Here is a 23,844-nt window from a genome sequence, read left to right as displayed (position 1 = left end):
CGCGTTACCCATAAAAATATAACTTTCGAGCGCTCTTGAATTTAAATGAACTCGCCCAGCTAACAGGCTTAAAAGATTCCCAGAGTCAGACAAATTACATTTTTGGCTCATTAAAATGATCTCAGTACGATGGAAAAAATAGCATTACGTGCCAAAAATAAAAGTCAGAGAAGCACACATCCTCGTAAATCTGCAACGCAATCAGATGAAATTTATGAAATTCCTTTTTTCCCGGGTAATTCATTCCTGTTCTTTCCCATTTTTTTCCCCTCCTTGGTTTCCCTGTGTGTGTGTGTGGTTTTGCCAATGAATTTACTTTTGCCTTATTTTATTTCTCTTTTAGTTTGGTCGCCTGGGCTCTTGTGATATTTTTAATAGCATTTTTTGCTGCTCCCAGCCCAAGGAATGCCGAGCAACGCACATCGATGAGATGGCTGGAACCACAAATAAAACAAAAGTGGCGGGGCAATCTGCGGCGGGGGGGCGTGTCAGCATGGCACACGACAAATAAATTTGTCAACAAATGTGGCATCCGCTGGCCAACGATGTTGTTGGCTCTCTCTCTCTCTCTCTCTCTGGGTGTGTGTGTTTGTGGGTGGGTGTTTTTATGGGGGGAAACACAACAAACCATATCCGCCACCATCCATGTCCGCAGATCCTTTAGGATGGGGCAGGAGTAATGATGACAGTTGCGCATTAATTTTTTCTCACTAATTAATAAATGTTGCTGTTGTTTGGTTGGTTTCGGTTTTCTCTTGTTGTTGTTGTTGTTGTTGTTTTATATTGCCTGATATCTTTTGTGCAGCGAAATGGTTTATTGGCCTATTAGCGCAGCATTTAAATGGCAATCAAGGCGTGGTGGCCCACGCAGGTAAGCCAAAAGTCACGCAAAGTCACAAATTGCCAGCACAGACCAGTTCAGTCCAGTCGAATGGCCAGCAGAAGCAACAAACAAAAACAAACAAACACAAAAACAAACATAACTAACGACCGGCAGGCCAACGAAGGAGCACAAACAAAAATGTCCCCGTTCAAATTGAAAACGAAAACGCAAACTCAAACGAAGGAAATCAATTGATGTGCCGGGAGAATCGATACTGGAGGAAAGCCCAATCGAGGTGGGGTGGCTAGGTGGTCCGGTGGCTCGTTGGTTCTTTGGTGGTTCAGTGGTTCTCCGTCCGAAAAACCACACAAGCCTCTGTGGGCACGCTCGAAGGACCAGGCAATGGGTGGTTTTGTCACTCTGCCGCCTCGACACGCCCTAAACAACCACAAGGACATGTGCACAGAAAAAACCACTCCTTCCTATCGAATTTGGACAATTTATGGAAGTTAAAAACGTTTTTTGGAAGGCATAAATAATGGAGTCTATTAATTAGATAGAAAAAGTTGACATTTAAAGGCTTTCTGATCAGGAAAACTAGATCTTAAAGTAACTTTTTGTCAGCATCCTTTTCCCTAAAATCCTTATTAAATCTCTAAGTAGAAATATGAAAGATGTCAAAAAACAGAAATAACTTTTACATTAATAACTTAAAGCTTCTTATTGCAAGGCTTCTTTGTTAAAGATAGTCTTAGTTTTAGACCTACAACTACTTTAATAAAGTAAACATTAATATAATCTTCCAACTTTCAGCAAACATTTAACATTTTCAACATTTAGTTAATCCTTAGCTAAACCCAAGCCCAGAGATTTTACCAAATATTTCACCTACACAACGTGACATTTTTCTACTCAAATTTAGCGTGATTTATCATTTAATAACTTTTTTGTTTTCCGTGCACTGACAGCCAAAAAAAGAAGAAAGAAGAGAAAGACGTTGAGGGGTTGGCAGGTGCTACCTTGCTACCATACAGCATATGCAGAGAAAGGCCGAGGAATCAGGAGAGCATAGCTGATATATGGAGTATATCCACTCGGTGTTATAGCCGGCAACGTGATTGAAATTTATGACTGGCAAATAAACGCAACAGACAGACAGAGGGCAGGCACACAGGGGCTGTTGTTCCTACCCCCAGAATCTGAGTTCGTGAGTTGAATTCGAGGAGAAGGAACCCATCGTCACCATTCCCATGCCCATCCTTGGCTACAACATTTTGTGGCACAGTCTGTGTGGGCCAATGTGAGAAATTGCAGTGAATAAAAAGCACTTGTACGCATTAAAACCTAATTGGGAATTTCCATAGTTCATATGCCATTTTCCTAACTGCTGCTCTGTGAATCCACTGACTGACTGAGTGAGTGTGGCTACTGAGCTTGTGTTTCTGTGTGTCTGTGCTTGTGTTTGAGAAGTCGGAAGGGGAGTCAGTCCTCGACTATCTGGATGTGTCTCTGTGGCATGTTCTACATATTTTGGCTTTGCAAAATGTCACACGCAGCCAACGATGTCGCTGGGCCAGCTGCTAAAGTGGATTTTGCGCTCGGCTATGATAAATTGAGGGTTTTCAGCTGGTCAACGAGAAAGAGAGTGGCAGCAGACTGAACCGGACCGTAGACCCGTGTATCGTTACCTAAACTCCGATGCTTCAACCCTTAACCCCTCGAGTACTCCGGCCACCACCCTGCAACCCGATACCCCTCCTCCTCCCCCTCCTTTTCAAAGCGGATGCAAAAGCAGTTTCGGGTATGGGATGTGAGAGCTAAGGATGCGAGTAGATGAGAAGTGGCCAAATGTCATTTGCAGTTTGACAAGCCCAGCCAGCCATGTCCCTGAGTGTATCTGTGTGTGTGTGAGTGTGTGTGTGTGTTGTGGTTGCACCATGGGACCCTCATAAATTTTATATGCTAAAATTTAGAATGCTCATAAAAAATGAAATGCGGAGAGCTTCCAACTTTAAGCGGGTTTCGCTGCAGCTTCTACACGGGGGAAATCATCTTCCGCTGGGAAATGAGTTTAAATTTATCTAATGCCATTTAGATAATCATTTGAATTAGCTCTTTAAAGCGGACTACGAAGGGAAATTAGCAGCCAGCTGGCTTTATTATATTAACCAAAGGGAAATTTAAATTCTTGTTTTACTTTTTTCTGCGCTGTTTAGTTAAATGGAAGCTAATTTATTCAAATTCTGTATTAATCCATTCAAATGCATTACTAATTCGTGCATATTTCGTTGTTATGGCTTAAACGTTTTGTAAATTTAAAACAAAAAGTGGAGTTTAAAGAGCAGAATTAAAGCTGTCGGGGGAGAGCTATAGGCTGGTAAGGATAAAATCTGCAGTTTAAAATTTAATAGTTTAAAAACCATTTAAAGACCTTAAAACCTTTTGAGTACCTAAACGAAACCCCTTAACCCACTGTTCGCTTACCAAAATGTGGGATTGCTCTTAATGCTTCCTCGAATGCCCTGGCACTCCACTGCAAACTGCTGTCGCACTAATTTTATCAATTTTCCTGCACAACTGAGAAGGGGAAAACGTCGATAAAACCCGAAAACTAATCGACTTAATCGGAATGCGGCAGTCTCTCCCCCTCTAACTCATCCCTTTTGCAATCCAGGAACAGGAACTGCAATGTCCTTGACGTGAACTTCGCAGGCAATCGAGATTGTGAATGAAAAGTTGAATGGAGTTAGAGCAGAGAGGCGGCTGGAAAAATCGGCAGTCTAAGCCTGGATATCAGTATGTATGAAAGTACATTGCAGAGAGAAAACAAGTTGGCTTAAGCGATGATGATGACTTTGCCGCATCGTCTACGCCTCAGATAAGCAAGTGACAAGTCCCTTGGCCGCCCCCGCAGCTGCTTTGATTTATTGTGCGGGGCTTAAAGTTGTGAAAAGCCGCCTGGCACGCGCTTATCAAGGATCCTTCGAGGACACAAAAACCAGCGGGCTTGTGAGAGTCCCCTCTCTTTCTCTGTCTCTTTGAGCTGGAGAAATTTATTTATATGCAGTGACTTTGAAAAGAAACTTGGACCGTTTTGCCAGGCGGACGAAACTTTCGACCTGCCAGCGCATCGATTATAAAACTTTTTGTCCTATCTCGTCTGCAGCTTCCTTTGCCTGGAATTGGCAAAGTTGTTAAATAATTGCGTCGAGCGTTTACTGGCCTCCGTTTTTCCTATGAACCCGCGACCCCCATCTCCTTTGTCCACGTTCCGTATGCGTCATATGCTCAATGCATGGCACACAGGCACAGTATCTGAAATCTGAAATCTGAATCCAAGGAATCAGCGGGATTAGCCACAAAGTTTGTCCGGCAGCTTAGCGGGTGAGTTAATTGTGCGAATGTCAAGACAAATTGCGTTAATACGACCAGACTAGCTAAGAGTTCTTCGTTCTATGGGCAACATGTAGCAACTACAAGGAGCCAGAGGGGTTAGGGGGCGTTAGAAGGAGCACAAGGAAGCTTGTGCAGCCGCATGAGTGTCGGAAAAGTTTTCAAAAAGTATTTTAAGCGAAATTTATGCAAACCACAAGGCAAACTGGCACTCTCCAAGTGCTTATTTATGCAAGTGTGAGTGTGTATGTGAGAGAGTGTGTGTGTGTGTGTGTGTTAGCCGGGAGTGCTTTGCTAATCCCCGAGTAATCAAAGTTTCGGTAATGTCACCAGAGACTGAGTGCCAGCCAAAGGAAAATGGCTGGCATGAAAAAAGCAGCACAGGAAAATCGAGAAAAACTCAAGGAAGACAGGGAGACTTCCTATCCCCGCTCTTCTTTGTGCGCTGGGAAAACACTTTTCCAATTAATGAAATCTCTAAACTGCCATAAATTTGCCCAGGACCCAAATAATTAAATTTCGTGGCCCACACGCAAGACTCACCAACACCAACACACACAATAGGCCCAACACAGACAGACGGCCACAACGACTTGTTGACTTATGGCTATGTATGGGTGTCCAGCTGTGTGTAAGTATGCGTAAGTGTGTGTTTGCCTGCGTCTGACATTTCTGACCAATTGCGCGCTGACCGCAAATGTAAGCGGTCCATGTTCATGGCCAACACTGTGGCTATCAAATTGACAGGAGATCGCAACATAAAGGGAAGGCTCTCCTTTATTAAAGACGAAAAACATTTTCCGGCTTAAAGGTATTACTAGTTGGTTAACCAAATATATAATTTATAAAGGGAAAGTTGACACTTTCAATTAAGATTGACATTCTAATTAGAATGTTACCGAAGTGATTAGCAGTTTATGGAAATTGGTCAATGGATCAACCTAAAGTTTGTTCTTAGACTGTTGAACAGAAAGCATAACAAATGTGAATCTCAACTATTTTTTAAATAAAAAATACATTTTTTTACACTTGAAAAAAGGTTAAAAAGTTAAAACTTCAATACCATATTAGTACCTTATAAGTTCTTTATCATGTTGAGCTTAATTTGTATAACAAAATGGATTTCAAAAATGAAAAGAAAAGATCCTTGACTTAAGACTTTCGTTTTTAAGAGATTCTTAACTCAAAAAATTTAAAAAAACAATAAAAACTTAAATATAAAATCTCTCCTTAACTCACCTGCTTGACACTGGCACTGACCCACTCCAGATCCACCCTCTCCGCTGGCCGCTGCTGCTGCCGCCGCCTCGGCCGCCTGGCGTCGTTGCTGTCGTCTCGTAAGCTGAAGATGTGAGACATCGCGACGCAGGCGATGCAACTCCCGTCGCACGTGCAACGCCAGGTGCTGGCTGCCGTTGTTGTTGTTGTTGTTGCTATTGTTGCCGCTGTCGCTGGGATTACTGGCCAAGATCTGCGTCTGGTCAGCAGGCCAATGGAGCAACTGCTGCTGCTCTAGTCGCAGTTCCAGCTCTACGATTCGGGCGTCCAGTTGCTGGAGACGCTGCATCCGCTGCTCTAGTCGCGTCTGCCGCACATTGCCGTACAGAGCGAAGCTGAAGGCGCACAGGCAGAGCACGTAGCTGGCCACGTGCAGCAGGGATATGAACCGGACTGTGGGGCGAGGTCGCTCCTTGCTGCTGCTGCTGTTGCTGTTGATGATGGGAGGCTGACAGAGGGGCGGGGCCAGGCGACTAGCTACTGCTGCTGCAGAGGCATCCTCTGGATTGTGGCCCAGCAGCAGGCTTTGCTGCGGGGTTTCTACTGCTGTTGTTGTTGCTGCTGCTGTTGCGGGGGATTCCCCATCTGCCCCCGATGGCTCCGATTGTGAAATGTCCTGGGGCATTGTCCTTGGACTGCCGCTGGGCGGCGCTTTGTGCTTGCGCATACTGCTGCTGCGTCTTAGATGGAAGGCTCTCCACGAACGAAAAACTCGCGTATGTTGCTGTCACTTGAAGTGTCCTTGTGTCCTTGTGGCATCACAGAAAAAGCACAGCAAAAGCACATATGCTGCACCGCAGTGGTTGCTCGTCCTCTTCTCTTTTTTATTTGTTTTTTTATTTTTGGTGTCTCTACTTTTTTGTTTTTGGGCAAGGTCTTTCGAGTGATTTTCTATTCTTCGACTGCGGTAGTTGGCCAGCACATTGCTGCGCCCCGTTGCTGCAGTTTTCCGGGGGCCATGGAACGGAAAAACAACGTTAAACTTTTGGTGCTCGTGCCACTTGAACGGAAAAGTCGTTCTCGCTCTCTGCCAGTTTGGGCTTTGTTTTTGCCCTGTCAATCGCTGCTGTGGCAGCTGGTCCTTCTCGTAGTCGTTGACAAGTCCTGTTCCTTGGCTCGCACTTGTCCTTTCAGGGCTCTTCACATTGCAACTTATTTAGCTCGGCGTTCACTTTTCAACTGCAACGACACAGAATGAAAGAGGGAAAAGTGAAAAATAAAGTTGGCCCAAACTTTTCCTACTCTTCTATATATATATATTTCTTTTTTTCCACATGAATTATGTGCAAGCTGGACCGTCGGCGGTGTCGCCACATTTTCAATAATCAGCCGGGCTCGGCGGCCGGATGATGCCCCACCGCTGACTTGACTCCGAAGTTCAACCAGGCGTGTCCAACCCGCCGCCAAGGCAACTGGGCTCCGAGCACCTCCTAAGAATCGGGCAACCGAAACTTTTTCGCACAAAAAACTTTTTTCTCTAGCTCAAGTAGCAGTGGCAGCCACTGACAAAAAACAAAAAGCAGAAAAAAATCAGCATTAAAAAAGAAGAAAAGCGCCAAAAACAAGAAACAAATAAAAAACAACATCTAAGGAGGAGAGCAAACAAGACGGGAAGAGAGGCATTTGACCCATGGACTTGTCGTGTCAAAAACATTTGTTGCCTTCAACTCTGCCCCCACATGCCACCGCCAGTTGAAAGGGGGGAAAATTACCAGAGGGGGAAGCAAGGGCGTTTGGCAATACAAAAGTCATAAAGTGGAAATTATAGCGATGGGGCAAAAGCTGAAGGGGAACGAAACAACGAAACTGTAATGCTCTTTAGAGAAATGAAATGAGCTTGAGAAGTTTTTAACAAGTTTCACATAGAAAAAAGAAAGCGAACAACAGCTTTAAAAGTATCCAAAAGTTGACCAATATGGTAGCCCCTGGGCAGAAGTTTTCGAAAAAGTTTCCGAAACTATTACTCAAGAATAATTAAAAGGATTGCTTAATAATTCATAAGTGCATTTACAAGGGGAGGGGTGACCCGAAAGAGATAAGTTAGTTCATTTAAGACTTAAGGTTTGGCTGCCTTTTTAAGTTACTTTTAAGCCATTTTAATAATTAATTTTATGGTGAATCTGTTTTATGTTTTATAAGCAAAGTACAACAAATAGCCTTAAAGAATATTTCTTAAATCATTTTTTTAAATATTTTTTAGATCATTTTTAAGCCTTTTAAAGTATTTCTCTTTTCCATGTCAGTTTTAGGTTTTCCCATTTTGCTGACTCATTATGCGGTCTAAATTGCTGATTAAACATTCCCACACCCACTCCCACATATTTAAACATCTAATATTACTTATTTATTGGTGCGTTGGCATTGCGCAATCATGCGCCTAACAGCCAAAACAACAATAAGAGGAGCCCCCAATAAAACTCAAAAAACAATCGGGCCATTGAAAAGGCCTCCCCCAAGCCCGCAAACCATCACCGAAAATCGCAGGAGCTGCCGCAACCGCAAAAAGCGAAAATTGCGCCAAAAACCCAAAAAAAAAAAAAAAGCATAAAAGTCAAAAGGCCAATATCAAACAGAAGCGGCATTGGCATCGGGTCGAAAATAACAATGGATATATATATATAGAGAGAGAGGGAGGGAGGGAGAGGTGCCCCGCCAGAAACCCCTTGATTTGGAGTCAATGGAATGTTTGGAACACCCTAATAAAACTAATTGAAAGTCTTGTGCGCTCCGCAGCCAATAATGGCAAATGAAGACGACGATGATGATGAACATTATCATCATGATGATGATGTTTGTAATGATGATGATGACGTCGCTGTCTGGGCAACAACAATAACAATTGCAAGGCGCTGGAAAAGCTTTTAATTTAACAAATAAGAGCATGTGTGGAGGTTCGTTGTTCAGTGGCTGAGTTTTGAGCTGACATTGCAATTGGCTGGGCAAACTCCCGCTTTCCCCTTTTCCCCCGCAACCAGCATCTTTTCTCTCTCTTCTCTCTCTCTCTGGGCCATATCGATTTCGATTTTACACAATGTAGCTGCCAAAGGTTAATGCTATTCCGGTATGCCAGAGAACTGGGTGCTCTGAGGGGGGACAGCTAACTCAATATAAAATAAATTGATTTCAAATATCGAGGAGCTCCATGGAGCGCAGCTTTTGTCAATTACATGGGGAGTTTGAAGATTCGACTCCGGTCAAGCAGCGCTGCAAAGTATGCTATGAATTTGTTCGCCCTTCGATGCCAAATTGAATTAAACTGGTGTGTGTGCGGCCACTTAGCACACATATTGATAGGCGCCTATGTTTGTGTTCGTATGTGTGTTTAGTGAGAGAGTGTATATGTATGTATGTGTGAGTGCGTCCAGCTGGCAATTGAAAAATTTGATTTGGAATTGAAATGCAAATCAAGCCGGAATCGAAATGGTATTAGCCGGACGCCGAAAACGGAATGGAATCCTGGCCAAGAGGCAAAAGCTTTCTAAGCCATCCAACAATGTTGAGTTAAGTGCCACACGTACGTGTGTGTCGAGTGTATATGTGCTTGTGTATGTAGATGTGTGTATGTATTAGTGGGCGTTTGGGCTACAGTCAATGGCTGTAAAAAGCTCAATTGCAATGCATTCAAAGGGATTATTGTCCTTATTTATTTTGCTAAATTTATTCGTTACGCACAAATGGGCAAACCAAACCCAAATAACCCGAATAAGGACATGGCCACGGGTCCGGTCGTGGCAAATAAAAACATGAACATGATGGCCAAACAGCACAAAAAGACGAACGAGAAGAGGGCCAAAATCAAAGTAAATAAACAATAAAAATAATCGGGCCGTTAGCAACACATGTGCATTTTTCATCATCACCATGGCCAACACCATCAGCAACCCTCATAGCCAACGTCATCATCATGGTAGTCAGCTTCAGAAAGCGTTGTAATACACTTAAGGAAAAATTAAGAAAGATTCAAGAGCTAAGTATAAACTTTTACCCAGGGAAAAAATGAAGAATTGTAAATAAATAATAATAATTAAATGAAGAAATAAACTAAATTAATATAATTCCGTACCAAACATAGTAAAATATAATACTTCCAACCTCATTTTTCCCACTTTATCCTCTTAACTAATAAATTTCCTGTCATATTTCCAGCTTAAAAACAAAGAAATGCCACTTTATGCTAATTTAAGCTAATTCATTAGACTACAAAAAATATACATTTTTTCTGGTGTAAGTTCTTCCTGCCGTTGGTAATATTTAAGAACTTTGTTGCTGCCACTACAAAAGTAAACAACACCAACAACAATGGCAACAAGAAGCAACAACAACAACAAGAAGAAGAACAGAGAATCCTCGACAGCTTCGTCTGGGTTTTTGGGCGAGGCAATAAATAGTTGTCGTTCCATAAGAAAAATGCAAGAAGTGTTTAAGTTGCCTCGTTTCCCTTTCCCTGCTTTTCTTCACATTTTCTTTTTTTTTTTCGGCAGCCAGCACCCGAAACCCCCCGCCCCTTGTGCTCACTAGTGTGAAGCGTCATTTCCTTCTCTCATCCTAGCACTCCTTTTTCTACTCTCCGCTCCATCATTTAAATTGAAAAATATTGAGGAAGCTGAAGTGGGGAAGTTCCTTGAAGTTAACTGAAACAGGGCCACCAAAGGACGACAGTGTTGCAAGTGGAAAAAAAGGGGAGCAAAGGAGAGGGTGGTGGCTGAATGAATTGGCAAACTTTCGATTTTGGAAGACAGCAGCCATGGAAAGTGTTGAGCCATTTCGGTTTTGATTAAGGATAAGTCGGAAGTAACCTTAAAAAAAGGGAAGTTGCAGTTGCAAAGAAGCTGGCTGTTGGCTGAGAATTTGAAAAATTAAAAGCAAAGGGAATTTAAAAGGATGAGTAGCGGTTAAGAAGTTTTCCAAAAAAAAACAATTAAAATGATTTTCTCTTTATTTTTTAGAGAAGATAATCCAAAGGCAAGACCTATTACTTCTATTAACAGGGCAGGCTGTACCAGAAAAGTGTAAAACTTTGTAGATGCTCATAAAATAGCAGCCTAAGATACTTTATAAGATACTCTAACTCCCTGCCTAGGTTCATCTCTTATGGTTTGGGCCATTCAACCAGCCTTATGGAGATATTCCTGCATTTTTATGACGGCTCTCTAGTTTGGGATTAAACGATGCGAGTCACTGGATATCTTGGCGTTGGCTTTAATGTCCGTAACAAAATACTTATGTCGTGTACGGTTTGCCATTTCCCTATAATTTTTACAGCTTGTTTTCATGTAGATGCGGTTGCTGCTACACTCTAACAGTTTTGGCATTTTCCTTTTATGTGCCTCATTTTACAGGCAGCTTCACACACACACACACACAAACTATTAGTGCAACTCATTGGCAAGCCTTGTTGCTGTTATTGTTTAGTTTACTGTTTGCGTTCCGGCTTCTTATGTGGGCGTTCTTCTGCAACACTGATGGGCGTGGCCCAGTCTGAGGGTGTGTGTCCGTTTTTGGTAAAGATTTCCAGCAGAAGTTGCCCTTGGGAGAAATTACTTAATTTCGGAATTTCAATTTAGCACTTAGACAGGAAACATGGCACTAAGGAATGGTTCCAGACGGATGATGTGGTGGGTGGTGGGGGGACCTGAGGGATTGTTGTTCAAGAGCTGAGAGTGTAGTAGGGGGTGTGTGTGTGTGTGTGTTTACTTGTAAAAATTCAGCTTACACATGCTGTGACTCTTAAAAATTTCCGGAATTTTGGCACGCAATATTTGCTTTTGTTTACTTGGCTACCCAACTTCCTCTTCCTTTTACCTCTTTTGTGGCGCCGCCCACTTGAGGATTTTTTCTAACCTCATCTCCGTTAGCTTCCGCACATTCTGTTGGCCAGGTATTTCCTTTTTTTATGGCCACCATTCACTTTATTTGATTTCATTTGAGGCAGCTAGGTGCTTAACAACCTAAAGAGCACTCGTAATTAACTCTTGGCCCACACACACTCCGGCCAACGGTGGGTTTAACCAACTCTAATAAATGTCCTTTCAGGCAGTGGGAAAAACTGGGTGATTATTGAAAGGGTAATTGGTTTCAGAAAAGTATCAAAAAGATGTCTTTATGACTGAAGTCTTGTTTTTGAATCTAAAAGATAATATCTGCCTTCATTATATTTTCTTTAACATTAACTTAAAGTTAATCTAAATCTTAAGTTAACTTTCATTTCAGTGTAGTTCTTTATATTTGCAGTTGGCACACACGACAAAGTCACACCTCTTCCTCGCCTACTGCGGAACCAGTGAACTCTCCTACCTTTTTCCAACTTTTGCAACCCCTGCCCCGGCACTCTTTTCAGGAAACTCCTTTGACTCACTGTGCGGTGAATGAGTGAGTTTGTTAAACAGTGTAAAGTTACACGCAACTAAGCACTTAACTGCATAAAAGCTCGAGCACAGAAGGCGACTGCAAGGTGGGCGGTGGTGCATGGGTGAGGAGAGAAGGCAAAAACCACAGGCAGGGCAACCTTCAACTTGCAACGCTTGACTTTGCGTGCGTTTTTATGAATGAGTTGGCGCCGAGACGAGCTGAGCAACAAATGTAAATCCGCGACCCCGTTGAAAGGTCGTCCAACGGGCTGACCAAAACCCGCAGGGCCATCTCCTTCACTTCCACTTCCCCGCTCATCCGTCTGAGGCGCAAATTGAAGCGCAAACCGGGACCAGAAGAACATAAAACGATGTCCAGACGGGTTGCTAAAGAGCTGTGGCTATGTAAACAGACACAGCTGGACATTCGACAAGGGGGCCAGGCTGGTCTTGGTAACCGTCTGGCCAAATCCCGCACTCTATTCCTCTAGAACCTCTTCTCCCTTCGATTCTCCCTTTTCCATTCTCTGTGTGGCTTTGTCATGCTGTGGCTAAGGCGGGTTAAAGGCTCTGAGCTGTTGGCCATCAATTGCGCTCTGATCTGGCACTGAAGGCATAGAAAAGCGCTTAACTTCTGCACTGAAGGCGCACGAGTTGCCAACGAGAATGCAACCTGAGCTGGAAATGGTCCCCACATCGTGGGAAATGGCAGGCAGAGATAGACATAGGTAGCATGAAGGTGAATGAGATGCTATAAGCTAGATAGATATAGTCGATAAATCTGCATGGCTACTGGTGCACAGTGGAAAAAGTGGCAGTTCTGTGGAACTAATATTACCATATTTTGGGTAAATTTTACAAAACAAGTTCTTAGTCTGGGATATATCCAGGCCCTACCAACCCCTAACTCATCAGACAGGGATAATCACCTAACAAATCCTAAGTCCCTCAAGGGCCTTAATGATTAATAATCCCGGAATTCAAATGACCAGATTGGACAAAGGGATGAACTGTCAGAAGGTACAATATTTGGAATAACAAGGGAAGTTCTTCCAAAACTAGAAACCTTTACTATTCCCTTCCTAAGTCATTAAAAAATTAAAGTTAATTAAAGACGTGCCAGGAATAAACTAAAATCCAACCTCACTACAAAGTCACAAATTTTAATGAAAACCAGTGGTGGAGGTCCATTAAATGTTGTCTCATTTCTCAGCCAGCCTTGTATGTGTCACCCGTTTGTTGCGGCCAAAAGTGCAAGGTAACCGCAAAGAGAGAGAGAGAGGAATAGCTCCCAACCAGTCAACCTTCCTGCAACATCCGTCCTACACCTCCTACCCCCTTCGCCAATTTAAAATTTTCACATAAGCTTTTGCCAGACTTTTCGGCTTGGCATTTAAGTAATTTGTTGCCTGCAACCTGTGGGCTTCCACTACATCCAGGCAGCCAGTCCCTTTTTCCCGTCCATCACCATCACCATCTCCGTCTCCGTCTGAACACACACAAACACATATATATACAACTGGTGTCGCCGTCATTGGTTGGTAATTTTTCACTGGCTGACAAGATGTCGCCGTTCCGTCGACGTTGCTGCTGCCGTTTTTGTTGCCCCCGGGTTGCATAATTGCTTTGTGGTTAAAGGATTATTTACTTTTTTTTCCATTCTACCAGCAACGCCCATTACCAGTCCCGTCGGTGGGGTGTCGCGTCCTGCTACCGGGATGCCTGCTGACTCACTTAAGACACAGTTTGTCCTCGTCACTAAGCCGACGGCTTGCGCTGATTTTGGCTTAAATGCATTCAGCTCATTTAATTTGCAGTGCACCGACAAAAACCCACAGAGCCCGCTTCTTTGCTATACCCTCAGCCGGCAAAAAAGTCTCTTTACTTTGTAAATGAGTTTTTATGGTTTTTCCGACACGTCTTTCTTCTGTCGTTTTAAATTAAACGCCGGATTTAAGGCTCAATCGGTTTGGTTTCTTTTTATATTCAACAAAGTTGCGGTTTTTAAACCTGAATCTCAACGTTTTATTTCATATTTGGAGAGGTGAAATATTTAACAGCTTAAAATGTCTATAAAATGTAAAACTCTTCTTTAAGCTACAGCTGAAATCTTAGCCTGAACTAGTTTTAAAACCTGTTTACTAAGCTTAAGTTAAACTTATTGCAGTTTTGTCAAAAACAAGTAAAATAAAGAAGGATTTAAATAATAATATTCATCAACAACCTATTAAGTACTTCATAACATCTACTAATAAATATCAAATAAGTTTTTGTCAATAAAAATAATTCCTAACTCTTTCAGTGTTTTTTGGCCAATTTTGTCCCCAAAAACCCTTTTTTATCTTTAATTTTAATCACAAAACTCAGAAAACAGCCTTTTTAAGAGCATTTTTACTTCAGTTTTTTAAAATCTAATGATTTTTGTCATGTTTCCTTTTTTCGTTGGTCGGCCTGTCTCCCTTTTTCCCAACGCTGCTGTCTCACAAATTATATAATTAAGTTAAAGTGAGCGGCGGCGGCGGGCAATTTACGAGCAGCTCCGAACGGCTCCCATCTGGCAGCTCCAACTCGCGGCTGGATGGGGCATCCAACTGGGTAATGGGTAATGGTTGATGGGTGACTATAGGCACTGGGATAGTGGATACCCCGGGTACTGGGTGTACGCTAATTTCTTAATTCTCACCTTCCGCTCGCAGGGCGGACGTGGACCATTCCCGTGTGAAGGCAGTGGCAACGGCGGCGGCGGCGGTGGTGACGGGCAGCGGGCAGCCCCCAAAAATAGCATTTCCGTATTGCCCATGTCTATCATGACTTTTATTGTTGAATGAACCCTCCGGGCTGACGGCTCACCATCACATCGGCACCCAACCAGTTATAGTCCAAGAGCTCGTTCCCATTCCCATTTCCAGTCTCAGTCCCAGAGATTCCCGGACGGTCCAGATCCAGGTCCATGTCCAGAGCCAGTGCCATGCCCACAGTCCCTTCACCAGCCCCCTTTTTTGTAGTGTTGAATCCCCCATTTCGGCTGATTGCTGTTCATTCGCGCGTTAAATGTGGACGGGTCGAAGCGGAGCTGTGCTGATGCCGTGCGGATGCTTTTGAAAGCGAAACCTCCATACACCCATCCCCAACCCCTTCTCGCTCACAACTACATATTTTCCTGGACTATTCTTTGACTCTACTATATATCTCTCGCCCTGTCTCATTGGGCGTTTTGTGTTCAATTTAGCGTCATAATTTCGTTTATTGCATGGCCTGCTCCCCGATTCCCAACCACCCAACCCCCCAGCCCCCCTCCAAAATCTTCGACTCTTCTGCTGTCAAGTGTTTTTGTTGAGTTCATCAAAATTGTCGCTGGCCAACGATGACATCCACTTAACGCAATTTCCAGCGCTAGAAGAGGCGAGAGCATCTCTGCCACTGCCAGTAGCAGCTCTAACTCTCGAGAGTCATTCATTCATTCATTCATTCAGTCATCCATTCAAGTCGTTCAAGTCGCTCCTAAGCATCCATTCATTCCGTCATTCACCCACTCCCTCATTTCACACCATTTACAGTTACAATTAATGTTTGTTTGCCTGTCTCCCGCATTTTTTGCCAACCTCTTCCTCCGCGCTCCCTACCCCTTATCAAAAAATTAAACATCAAAGGAAGTAGCAGAAGCCACCCACAAGGTGGTAACCTTTGGCTTATCTTAAAGCTGCAAAAAGCTTGCATATTTAATAATTGCTCAGCTGAAGTTCATAAAGCTGGTAAGGAAGGAACCCTCCCTTGGGTGAAGATGGGTGAAAGGTTCCCAGGGGATTCACCCGCCTCAATGAAAAGGGTCGAGGGATGGCAGCAAAAAGCGCAACCTTAGCCCGCTCATAAATGAATGTTTCTGCTACAGAATTTACACCTTGATGAAGGGTGTGGGAGGGCAGGGAGATGGCAGGGCATCCTGTGGCATGACTGGCATGCCTCTGGACCATCTGCGGCATGCCCATAAAGTATCTTGAATATTTCAGGTGGGCTGGCAATTTAAGGGTCTCCATCGCATTCAGGTGCGGGTTCATTAGATGTCCACTGCAACTTCATTTGCGGGGGCATAAAAAAAGGTGAAACACAAATCTTCGCGGCTGGTTGCACTGCCAGCTGGTTAGTTGCCAACTTCTTGTTTAGGCTTGCTTTGGATTTTTAGGTATATTGTTTAGAGATATTACTAGGAGTATGTTGAAAACTATTATTAAATCAAAAATATATTTAATATTAAAGGAAAAGATTGTATTACTTGGTTAAGCAACTTAAGGCAAGCTACTTTATTTGGATTATGATGTCTAAGGGATGAGATTAATTCAGAATGATACCTTCAGATCGTAGGTTTAATGTTACTCAAAACTTAGATTAGAATTAGAAGGGGTTTTTTTTTTTGGTATACAAATACTAACCTAGGTGTATTATGTCCTGGTTTAACTTAATCATAAACTAGTTCTGCTTTAAATTTATATTAAAAGAGAAAAAAATGCATTTTCGTATTTTAAGATATGAAAAGCTACAAAAATCTATGATTTTTTATTTACTATTTCCTATTAAAATATTAAAAATGAAAACTGTTTTGTTTATTTGATTAAAAAAATGAAATTAATAGAAAACTAAAGAGAAGAAAGAGATGGTAATGATAATATCTGAAGGTAAAATCGACAAAGTAATATCCTTTAGTTAAGCTTCTTAAAACAAAGACTGATAAATGACCCACCTTAAACTTTTAATTGACCAACCTACATAGATGCCACGTTTTTATGTTGCTGTCATAAAGCAAATAGGAAGCCCAAGTACCCGGGGTATCCCTATAATCGTGAGACCCAACTTTTGGCATCCCAACTTGTTGTTGTTTTGGTTTTTTTATGCTGCTGTTATTTTTGCTGCAGAGGCTTAGCCCAGCCGACGACGTCAGAATTTCAATGTTTATTTTCGTTTTTTTTTCGTTTTACGTTTCTGCCTAGCCTGTTAATCTATTTTTTTATGCGCTTTGCCAGGGCATTCGCCTAAAAGCTAGCTAAGGTTTTTTTTGGCTGCTGCCTTTCGGCGGGCTGTTTTCTGCTTTTGATTTGATTTCGTTTTCGTTTCGCATTGTGGGTTCCGTTTTCCCTCTTTATATATGGGTTGTTTTTGGGAATGGCACCGAAAAAATAAACCTTTTGTTTGCTTTTGTCATCTCGTCCAGCCACCCTAATTTGTTGTTGTTGTTCTCGTCCACGTTTTTGCATACAAAAGGCAAGCATACACACACACACACAAACGCCCAACTTAAATGAGTTTTCATACACCCCGCTTATTGTAATCAAACAGTTAGTTTGGTTCACCTTCTTACGTACTTCTGCTTTGGGTTTCCTTTGCTTATGTTCTCCTCTGTTTTTGCCGCTTTGCTTTCCACTTGCACCTTCTTCTTCCTACTGATTGGGAGCACTTAACATAATTTAATTTCGGCAACTATAAATTACAACTCCTTGCACTTGGCACACCACCAACACTGAAGTTGTTTGTTATTTACTTTTCTCCTTGTCGTTGTTGTTTTGTTGTTGTTGTCACAGCTCAAAGCCCCGTTTATCCTTAGCCTAAGGACCAAGGGAAAGGGCAATACACACGCCCGGAGGAAAGGATCCCGCCGAACCTTAAAAAATGCAAATTTTTCCGAATATTTCTTCAACACAAACACACCTCTGCACTGGGCAGCACAAACAAAGCTTTTGGCGTCGCTGTTTTGGTTTCAATTTTGGTTTTTTGGATCGAACCGACTTCGATTTCCCGTCTTCCAAGATATTCCCGCGATTTCGGAACGGATGCGTCCGCGCGATTCGAGCCGATACAAGCGATTGAAGCGAACATCGGTAAGTTGGGTGTTTTTGTTCGCACACTGTTAACATCTTGCTCTCTTTGGTCGCCTTCGAACTTGTTTCTGGGATGCAACGCCTCTGGAACGGACAATCTGTTACAGTCCAGGCACATGGGCGTAGCCAGGTAATAGGTAACATAACCTACTGCACCTATCTAGAAGCTTAAACTTTTTTATTTCTTATCCACAAAAAAGTTTTAATCACGTTAATTGTTATAAGAAACTACTAAGTTCTTACTTAAGTACTTTTATCTCTTTAAAAAGTAGTTTTGTTACCACAAAGATTCACAAAATTGTCGTAACAATAAAGTCAAATGTGGCGCTTGAAAAATTAAACTTTTTAAATAAGTTTTTCGAATGTTTTGAGAAATATGAGTTTCTTTAGGGAGATGTTAATTAGTAAACTTAAGTTAATAACAACTTTATTGTACTATAAAATATTTATTTATATATACTAAATAAGTTTTTAATTTCAAAATAGTTTGGAAAATGTACTTTTATTACGAAATTAAACATGTTAAAAAGCTTAAGCCCTAACCCCTTGACATAACATGAGACCAACAGTATTACCTTGTGAACAGTGGAAACAGAACACTTCATACTCATGGGAGAGACCCATCGAAGTCATACAAGAGGTTGCGTGCCTACATGGTTTGAGTTCGAAACATACGTGTGGTTCGAAGAGAGCGTTTTGCAGGAGGTGTTGCAAGGTAAATAAGCACGCATAACGGAGAAAGCAGCAACAAAAACATGATCAACCGGTGGGAGTCACTTATTGCACTTCAGGTAATGCCCTCTGAATTATGTAATTATGGCTTTTAAATTGGCTAATTAGGAAATCAAATATTTGAGAGAAAGAATTCTGAGATGGCATGGAATTCAACGTTGAAATTGCCTTGCAGATATAAATAATTCGATTTCTTGTTCTACTCAGACTTAAATTTTAATAGAGTAACTTAATATGTATAAAATTAGAAATAAAATTATTTCAAGCGAGGATAACTAACTAAGTATGCCTTAATATTCTATTTTCCATTATTAAAATTGTACAAATTCAAAAAATCATTAGATTTAATTAGGGATTTCTGCTATTTATTAATTTATTAATTTAATTAAAATGCTATACAGTATAAAATAAAATTTTTTAAATTACCAATATCAATAAATCTATATTGCTAAAGAACATATAATTTAAGATAATAAAAACAAGAAAATGCATAAATTTCAGGTGAAACTTTTCATTGTTATGCCAAAAAAGTTCGTCCGATAAATCACTGAATTTTGAGCATTCAGCAAGTGCATTTTTGGAATCGCAACTCAATAAATCTCACCTTTCTCTCCGCCTTTTCGGAGGCCATAAGATAAGAGCAGATTTCAGGTCACTGAAGAGGAGGCAAACAGCTGCTTTCGGTGGCCAAGGCCCCTTGAAAGCACCAAGGCGATTGTTCTGAAAAGCCGGCAAAACAAGTTCCCTGCTCCCCCGCCTACGGTTTTTTGCCCTTCAGTTGACAAAGAGATTGATGTCGCTAATTATAAGTACACGTCAATTATAATTGGCACCCAATCAGGGTCGTAGGAGCCGCTTTATTAATTAGCCGCAATTGTTGTTATGTGTTCCATTACCACACGTTTCTAGCACTCCCGTTTCTTGCGCTCTCTTTGGCGCCCACGCAATGGTCTCTTTGGTGAGGTACACTTTTCGGGGGCACTGAGAAAAATAAGTTTTACATATTTTAAATTCAATTTTTGTCAATGTAATAAAACTGGAAAAAAAGAAAAAACAACTTTTTTATATCCAATAAATATATTTTAAATATTTTAATTTTAAATGAAACAGTTCATAAAATAAGATTCTTTAAGTAGAAGTTCTTGAGCCAAAACAATATCTAAAATCTTTAAATTTCAAACATTTTTCTCTCTGTTTTTGGTACATTTCCTAACGGTACTTTTTCGACTCTAGAACGCCATGCTCATTTCCGGTTTCCGTTACTTTGTGTGCGTGAAAATTCCGAATTGCGTGGCAAAAGTTAGCCACCCAATGACTTTTTTGCTCATCTGAATTTTATTGAAAACACATTAAGACATCCCAGTGGCAGCGACACTTTCGCCGGAAGTTGCCAATTTCCCCCCCGGAATGAGCGCCCTCCAAGTTTTTGTGGGCGTGACCCGTCAGGGAAATCAAATTGTCTGGATGCAATGGCAAAAACGAATTGTTTTCCACTGCCAATAAACGTAACTTCCCCTCGAGCAGGCTAATCAACGTTGGGCAAGACGAGCCGAAAAATGTCGTGAACAGTGAGAGAATTTCCACCCCAGCAGGCTGATAAGACACCTGCATTGATTAGATAAGAACTAGAGAGAGGGAGAGAGAGGGAGCTTTTTAACTACACACATTTTTTATTCGTTTGATAGCTGAAGACACCTAATCGCGCTTAGTCACAGGTTGCCAAAGCGCGTAGACGGTCAGAAATGGACGACACCGACTTCTCGCTGTTCGGGAAGAACAACAAGCACAAGAAGGACAAGGCGGATGCCACCCAGATCGCTAAGACGCCCACCTCGGAGCTGGATCTCAAGAGGATTATAATCTCGCGACCAACAACGGAGGATACATACGAGAATTGCCAAAGGGCTGGTATAGCACTGATACTGAATCACAAGGATGTCAAGGGACAGAAACAGCGAGTGGGCACCGAACGGGATCGGGATGACATGGAGGCCACGCTCAAGGGTTTCGGATTCGATGTGCGAACCTACGACGATCTGACCTTCTCCGACATCAACGACAAGCTGAAGGAGGGTGAGTCTTGAGTTGCCAACGGTTACATAGCTTCCTACGTAGCACCCATAAATCACTAAAAAAAACCGCTTTATCTTTTTTCAAGTTTATTTTTGGTTTTTCTTTTGGTTAAATACAAAGTTAATATCTTTCTTAATTAGCCTTCTTTTCGCAATAACATTTACCTATTTCCCTATCATTGTAACAATCACTTTTATTGTTATTCAAATTCTATTTTAATGGTTTTTGTTTATCAAAATTGGTGACATATTTCAAGCACAGATATCTTATCAATATCAAAACAAAGTCACTACTTTTATGACTGCAATAATTGTGAGATAAAGACAGTAATCGGGTTTTCCGATCAACGGGAAAGTCATCCAAAAATGATTTCTTTATATTAAAGAAAATTAACAAAGGATAGGAAAAGAATGTTCGATGACTGATAAATCGATTAGATAATTTCCCTATTTAAATAAGAAATAAATACAAGAATGTTTAACTATGACATTAATTTATTAGACTTTCTAAAAATATATTTCAGCTTTAAGATAAGCCCATGAATAATCACTTTATTACTCAATATTTAAAACTTTTTCAGTGGCTCGCGAGGATCACAGTAAAAACGATTGCTTTGTCTTGGCGGTGATGTCCCATGGCACTGAAGGCAAGGTCTATGCCAAGGACATGTCATATCCTGTGGAACGTCTCTGGAATCCCTTCCTCGGCGACAATTGCAAAACCCTAAAGAACAAGCCAAAACTCTTCTTCATCCAAGCTTGTCGTGGTGAGAAATCTGGAGAAAGCCGTTGAGTTCTCCAGCTTTGCAGTGATGACCAGAGAACTGGTCCCGGAGGCACCTGCTCCCGTGCAACCCATTACCTATGCCATACCCAGCACGGCGGACATGCTCGTCTTCTATTCCACCTTCGACAGTGAGTGTTGACAAAAGTAATCTTCTTTTCGTAGTTTCGTAGTTTCGCAAACAAGTGAAAATTTTCCATGCTTTAGAAAGCTTTTGACATCAATCAATGGGGGGTTTCGAAAGGCTAAAAGGAAAGAGTTTATATTAAATTAGAAAACAATTTTAATCATTGCTAATTTTGCTCTAATTATTATATATCAGAAACTTCAAGTTAAAACCCTTCTTCCTTTCAGAGTTCTTCTCGTTCCGCAACGTTGACGATGGCTCCTGGTTCATCCAGAGCCTGTGCCGTGTCCTCGACCAGGCCGCCTCCAATGAGGCCTCCCAGCCAGAGGGTGCCGAGCTGCTCCGCCTGCTGACCGCCGTGAACCGCAAGGTGGCCTACGAGTATCAGTCGAATACTAAGAACGAGGCCCTTAACCAGATGAAGGAAATGCCCAACTTTATGTCCACACTGACCAAAACCTTTCAGCTGCGTGTTAAGCCCAAGACCTGAGATCTGGTCACGAAATCAGCGACAATCCACTTGGGGGACTGTGACTCAGTCCAGAGCGAACCAGAGAACCAGAGGGACACCACAACTCTTTCATTTAATAGTAATGTTTGCAATTTGTTGATAGAAATACATATCGATGGCACTTATCTGGAATTGGCTTAGTGCCTTTGGGTCTTTGGTGGATAGCGTTTGGCTGGCAATTAGATAGAAGATAGAAGCCGTGGGGTCAGTTGCCCGGAAAATGTCGCGTTTGCCGCACGTCTGCGGTCTCTGTTTGCTGCTGAGATTTTGGCAGCTTTTGGCCTTGGCCCCGTTTCGAGTTGGTGGGCGACTGGGTGCCAGGTGTCAGCGATGGGTGACCTTGATGGCAGCTTTTCAGGTGGCTTCTCCTGACTTCGGTTGCTCCATTTACCCTGTGGAAAAGTGCCGCCATGTATGAGGCCACCAATGTCCGGCATTCAACGGTCTTCAAGACCATTGCTTTGGCCACCATGACGGGAGATGTCTGCATTTCCTTGGCTCTACTAGGAACGCATCTCGTAAAACGCAAGGAGTTGGCCACTCTGGTGAATGGCTTGACCAGATTGCATCGCCGGAGAAGATTAAGTTGGTTTTCAACCGTATTCCTGTGGCTAAAACTCCTCCTCTCCCTCTACGAACTTTTCTGCAATATACCCTTTCTCGAGGGAGCAGGCAGCCGACTGCCTTGGTCTCAACTGCTAGCTTTTGGAGTCCAGCTTTATGTCCAACATGTTACCAGCGTCTATGCCAATGGTATCTTCGGTGGCATGCTACTAATCCTGGAGTGTTACTACCAACTGGATGGCGAGGACACCATCCTAGCTAGACTTTTAAAAAAGGAACGCAGCTGGATGAGATTGGTCACGAGATTCGTGAAGGTCTTTCAGCTGGGCATCTTTCTGCTGGTCATCGGCAGCTTCATCAACATTCTGGCCAACATGTACGCCTTCATGTCCTACTTTGTATCCCTCCACGGGGTTCCTCTAACCATTTCCAATAATTGCCTTATCATGGCAGTTCAGCTGTACGCTGTTGTCTTGGCAGCTCACCTTTGCCAGGTGAGATCTGCAAGCTTAAGAAAAGTCTGTTTGGAAAGGGAATATGTTCCGGATGGATTGTTACAGGATCAGGTGGGTTAATGTAAACTAATCATAAGTTACTTGATCTTTGACATTTTTCCAGGCCATGGCTGCAACACCATTTCCTTTGGTCTCACCCACTGGCAATGTCAAGTTTCATATTTTAGGCCTCTTTACGGTGGACCACTCCTTCTGGCTTTTCCTGGTCTCCTATGCCATGAACTTTATTGTGGTAATCCTGCAGTTTAGCCTTGAGAATATGGCACATGCTTGAAACATAGATGCAAACCTTTAATACTTTTTATGTGAAACATATCAGAACGAATCTCAGTTAGAAATATTAAATTAATTGCTTTTTTGTCTGAAAAATATATTTAAAGGCTTTTTAATACATAATATAAATGGAAAATTGATCAAAATTTTAAGAAAATAACTTTAATAATTAACGAACTTGATTTATTAAATTACATACAGCTTAAATTATCATTTTATTGTTAAAATTTAAAATAAATTAAAATTCAATTTATTGAAAAACTGTAACTGCTGAGCTGCACAGTGGCGCCAAAGCATCATCTACGGAGAATACGGCAGTTATGAAGAGTAACTTCATTTTTCTAGGTGGCGCTGCTTTAGTTCCCAAAAACCGACGCCGCAAAAGAGAAGTCGCTTTTGACCCAAATATTTGAGCGCGAAGTTCAGTTTGTTTTCAAATGTGAATGTCAATAATAAATGAATTAATTAATTTATCTTTTGTTATTTTTTCAAACAAAAACGTAAAAAAATCATAACAAAAATATATCAAAGCGTTGACATGGAAATGGAAAGGTAAAT

The 23,844-nt window shown here is 41.9% G+C and overlaps 3 protein-coding genes across 19 annotated transcripts in view; 2 read left to right on the top strand and 1 right to left on the bottom strand.

Moving 5' to 3' along the window:
* The window catches only part of LOC108111492 (collagen alpha chain CG42342), a 72,342-nt gene extending 54,665 nt beyond the window's left edge, over positions 1-17,677 (bottom strand). For 16 of the 17 annotated variants that reach the window (XM_017220979.2, XM_017220986.2, XM_017220992.2 and 13 more), the window contains exons 1-2: positions 17,196-17,677; positions 5,456-6,673 (exon numbers count right to left, since the gene is read on the bottom strand). In XM_017220979.2, the coding sequence (XP_017076468.2) occupies positions 5,456-6,161 (706 nt within the window). In that variant the 5' untranslated portion in view covers positions 6,162-6,673; positions 17,196-17,677. Of the gene's footprint in view, positions 1-5,455; positions 6,674-17,183 lie in introns of all 17 variants that reach the window. The other variant, XM_017220980.2, reaches the window with a different exon arrangement.
* Positions 17,678-20,136: 2,459 nt separating this feature from the next.
* On the top strand, positions 20,137-22,059 carry LOC108111469 (caspase-3). The gene is given in 4 exon segments (XM_017220940.2): positions 20,137-20,513; positions 21,094-21,281; positions 21,283-21,427; positions 21,651-22,059. Coding segments are annotated over 4 exon segments (927 nt in total). The 5' UTR covers positions 20,137-20,182; the 3' UTR covers positions 21,914-22,059.
* A 95-nt stretch (positions 22,060-22,154) lies between these two features.
* On the top strand, positions 22,155-23,287 carry LOC108111457 (putative gustatory receptor 89a). The gene is given in 3 exon segments (XM_017220927.2): positions 22,155-22,283; positions 22,285-23,064; positions 23,117-23,287. Coding segments are annotated over 3 exon segments (1,080 nt in total).
* The last annotated feature ends 557 nt before the right edge of the window (positions 23,288-23,844 follow it).

Source organism: Drosophila eugracilis, unplaced genomic scaffold (genome assembly GCF_018153835.1).
Source record: "Drosophila eugracilis isolate 14026-0451.02 unplaced genomic scaffold, ASM1815383v1 contig_415, whole genome shotgun sequence".
NCBI lineage: Eukaryota > Metazoa > Arthropoda > Insecta > Diptera > Drosophilidae > Drosophila > Drosophila eugracilis.
The sequence above is the reverse complement of the archived record's forward strand: the minus strand, read 5'-3'. Positions and strand labels throughout refer to the sequence as shown.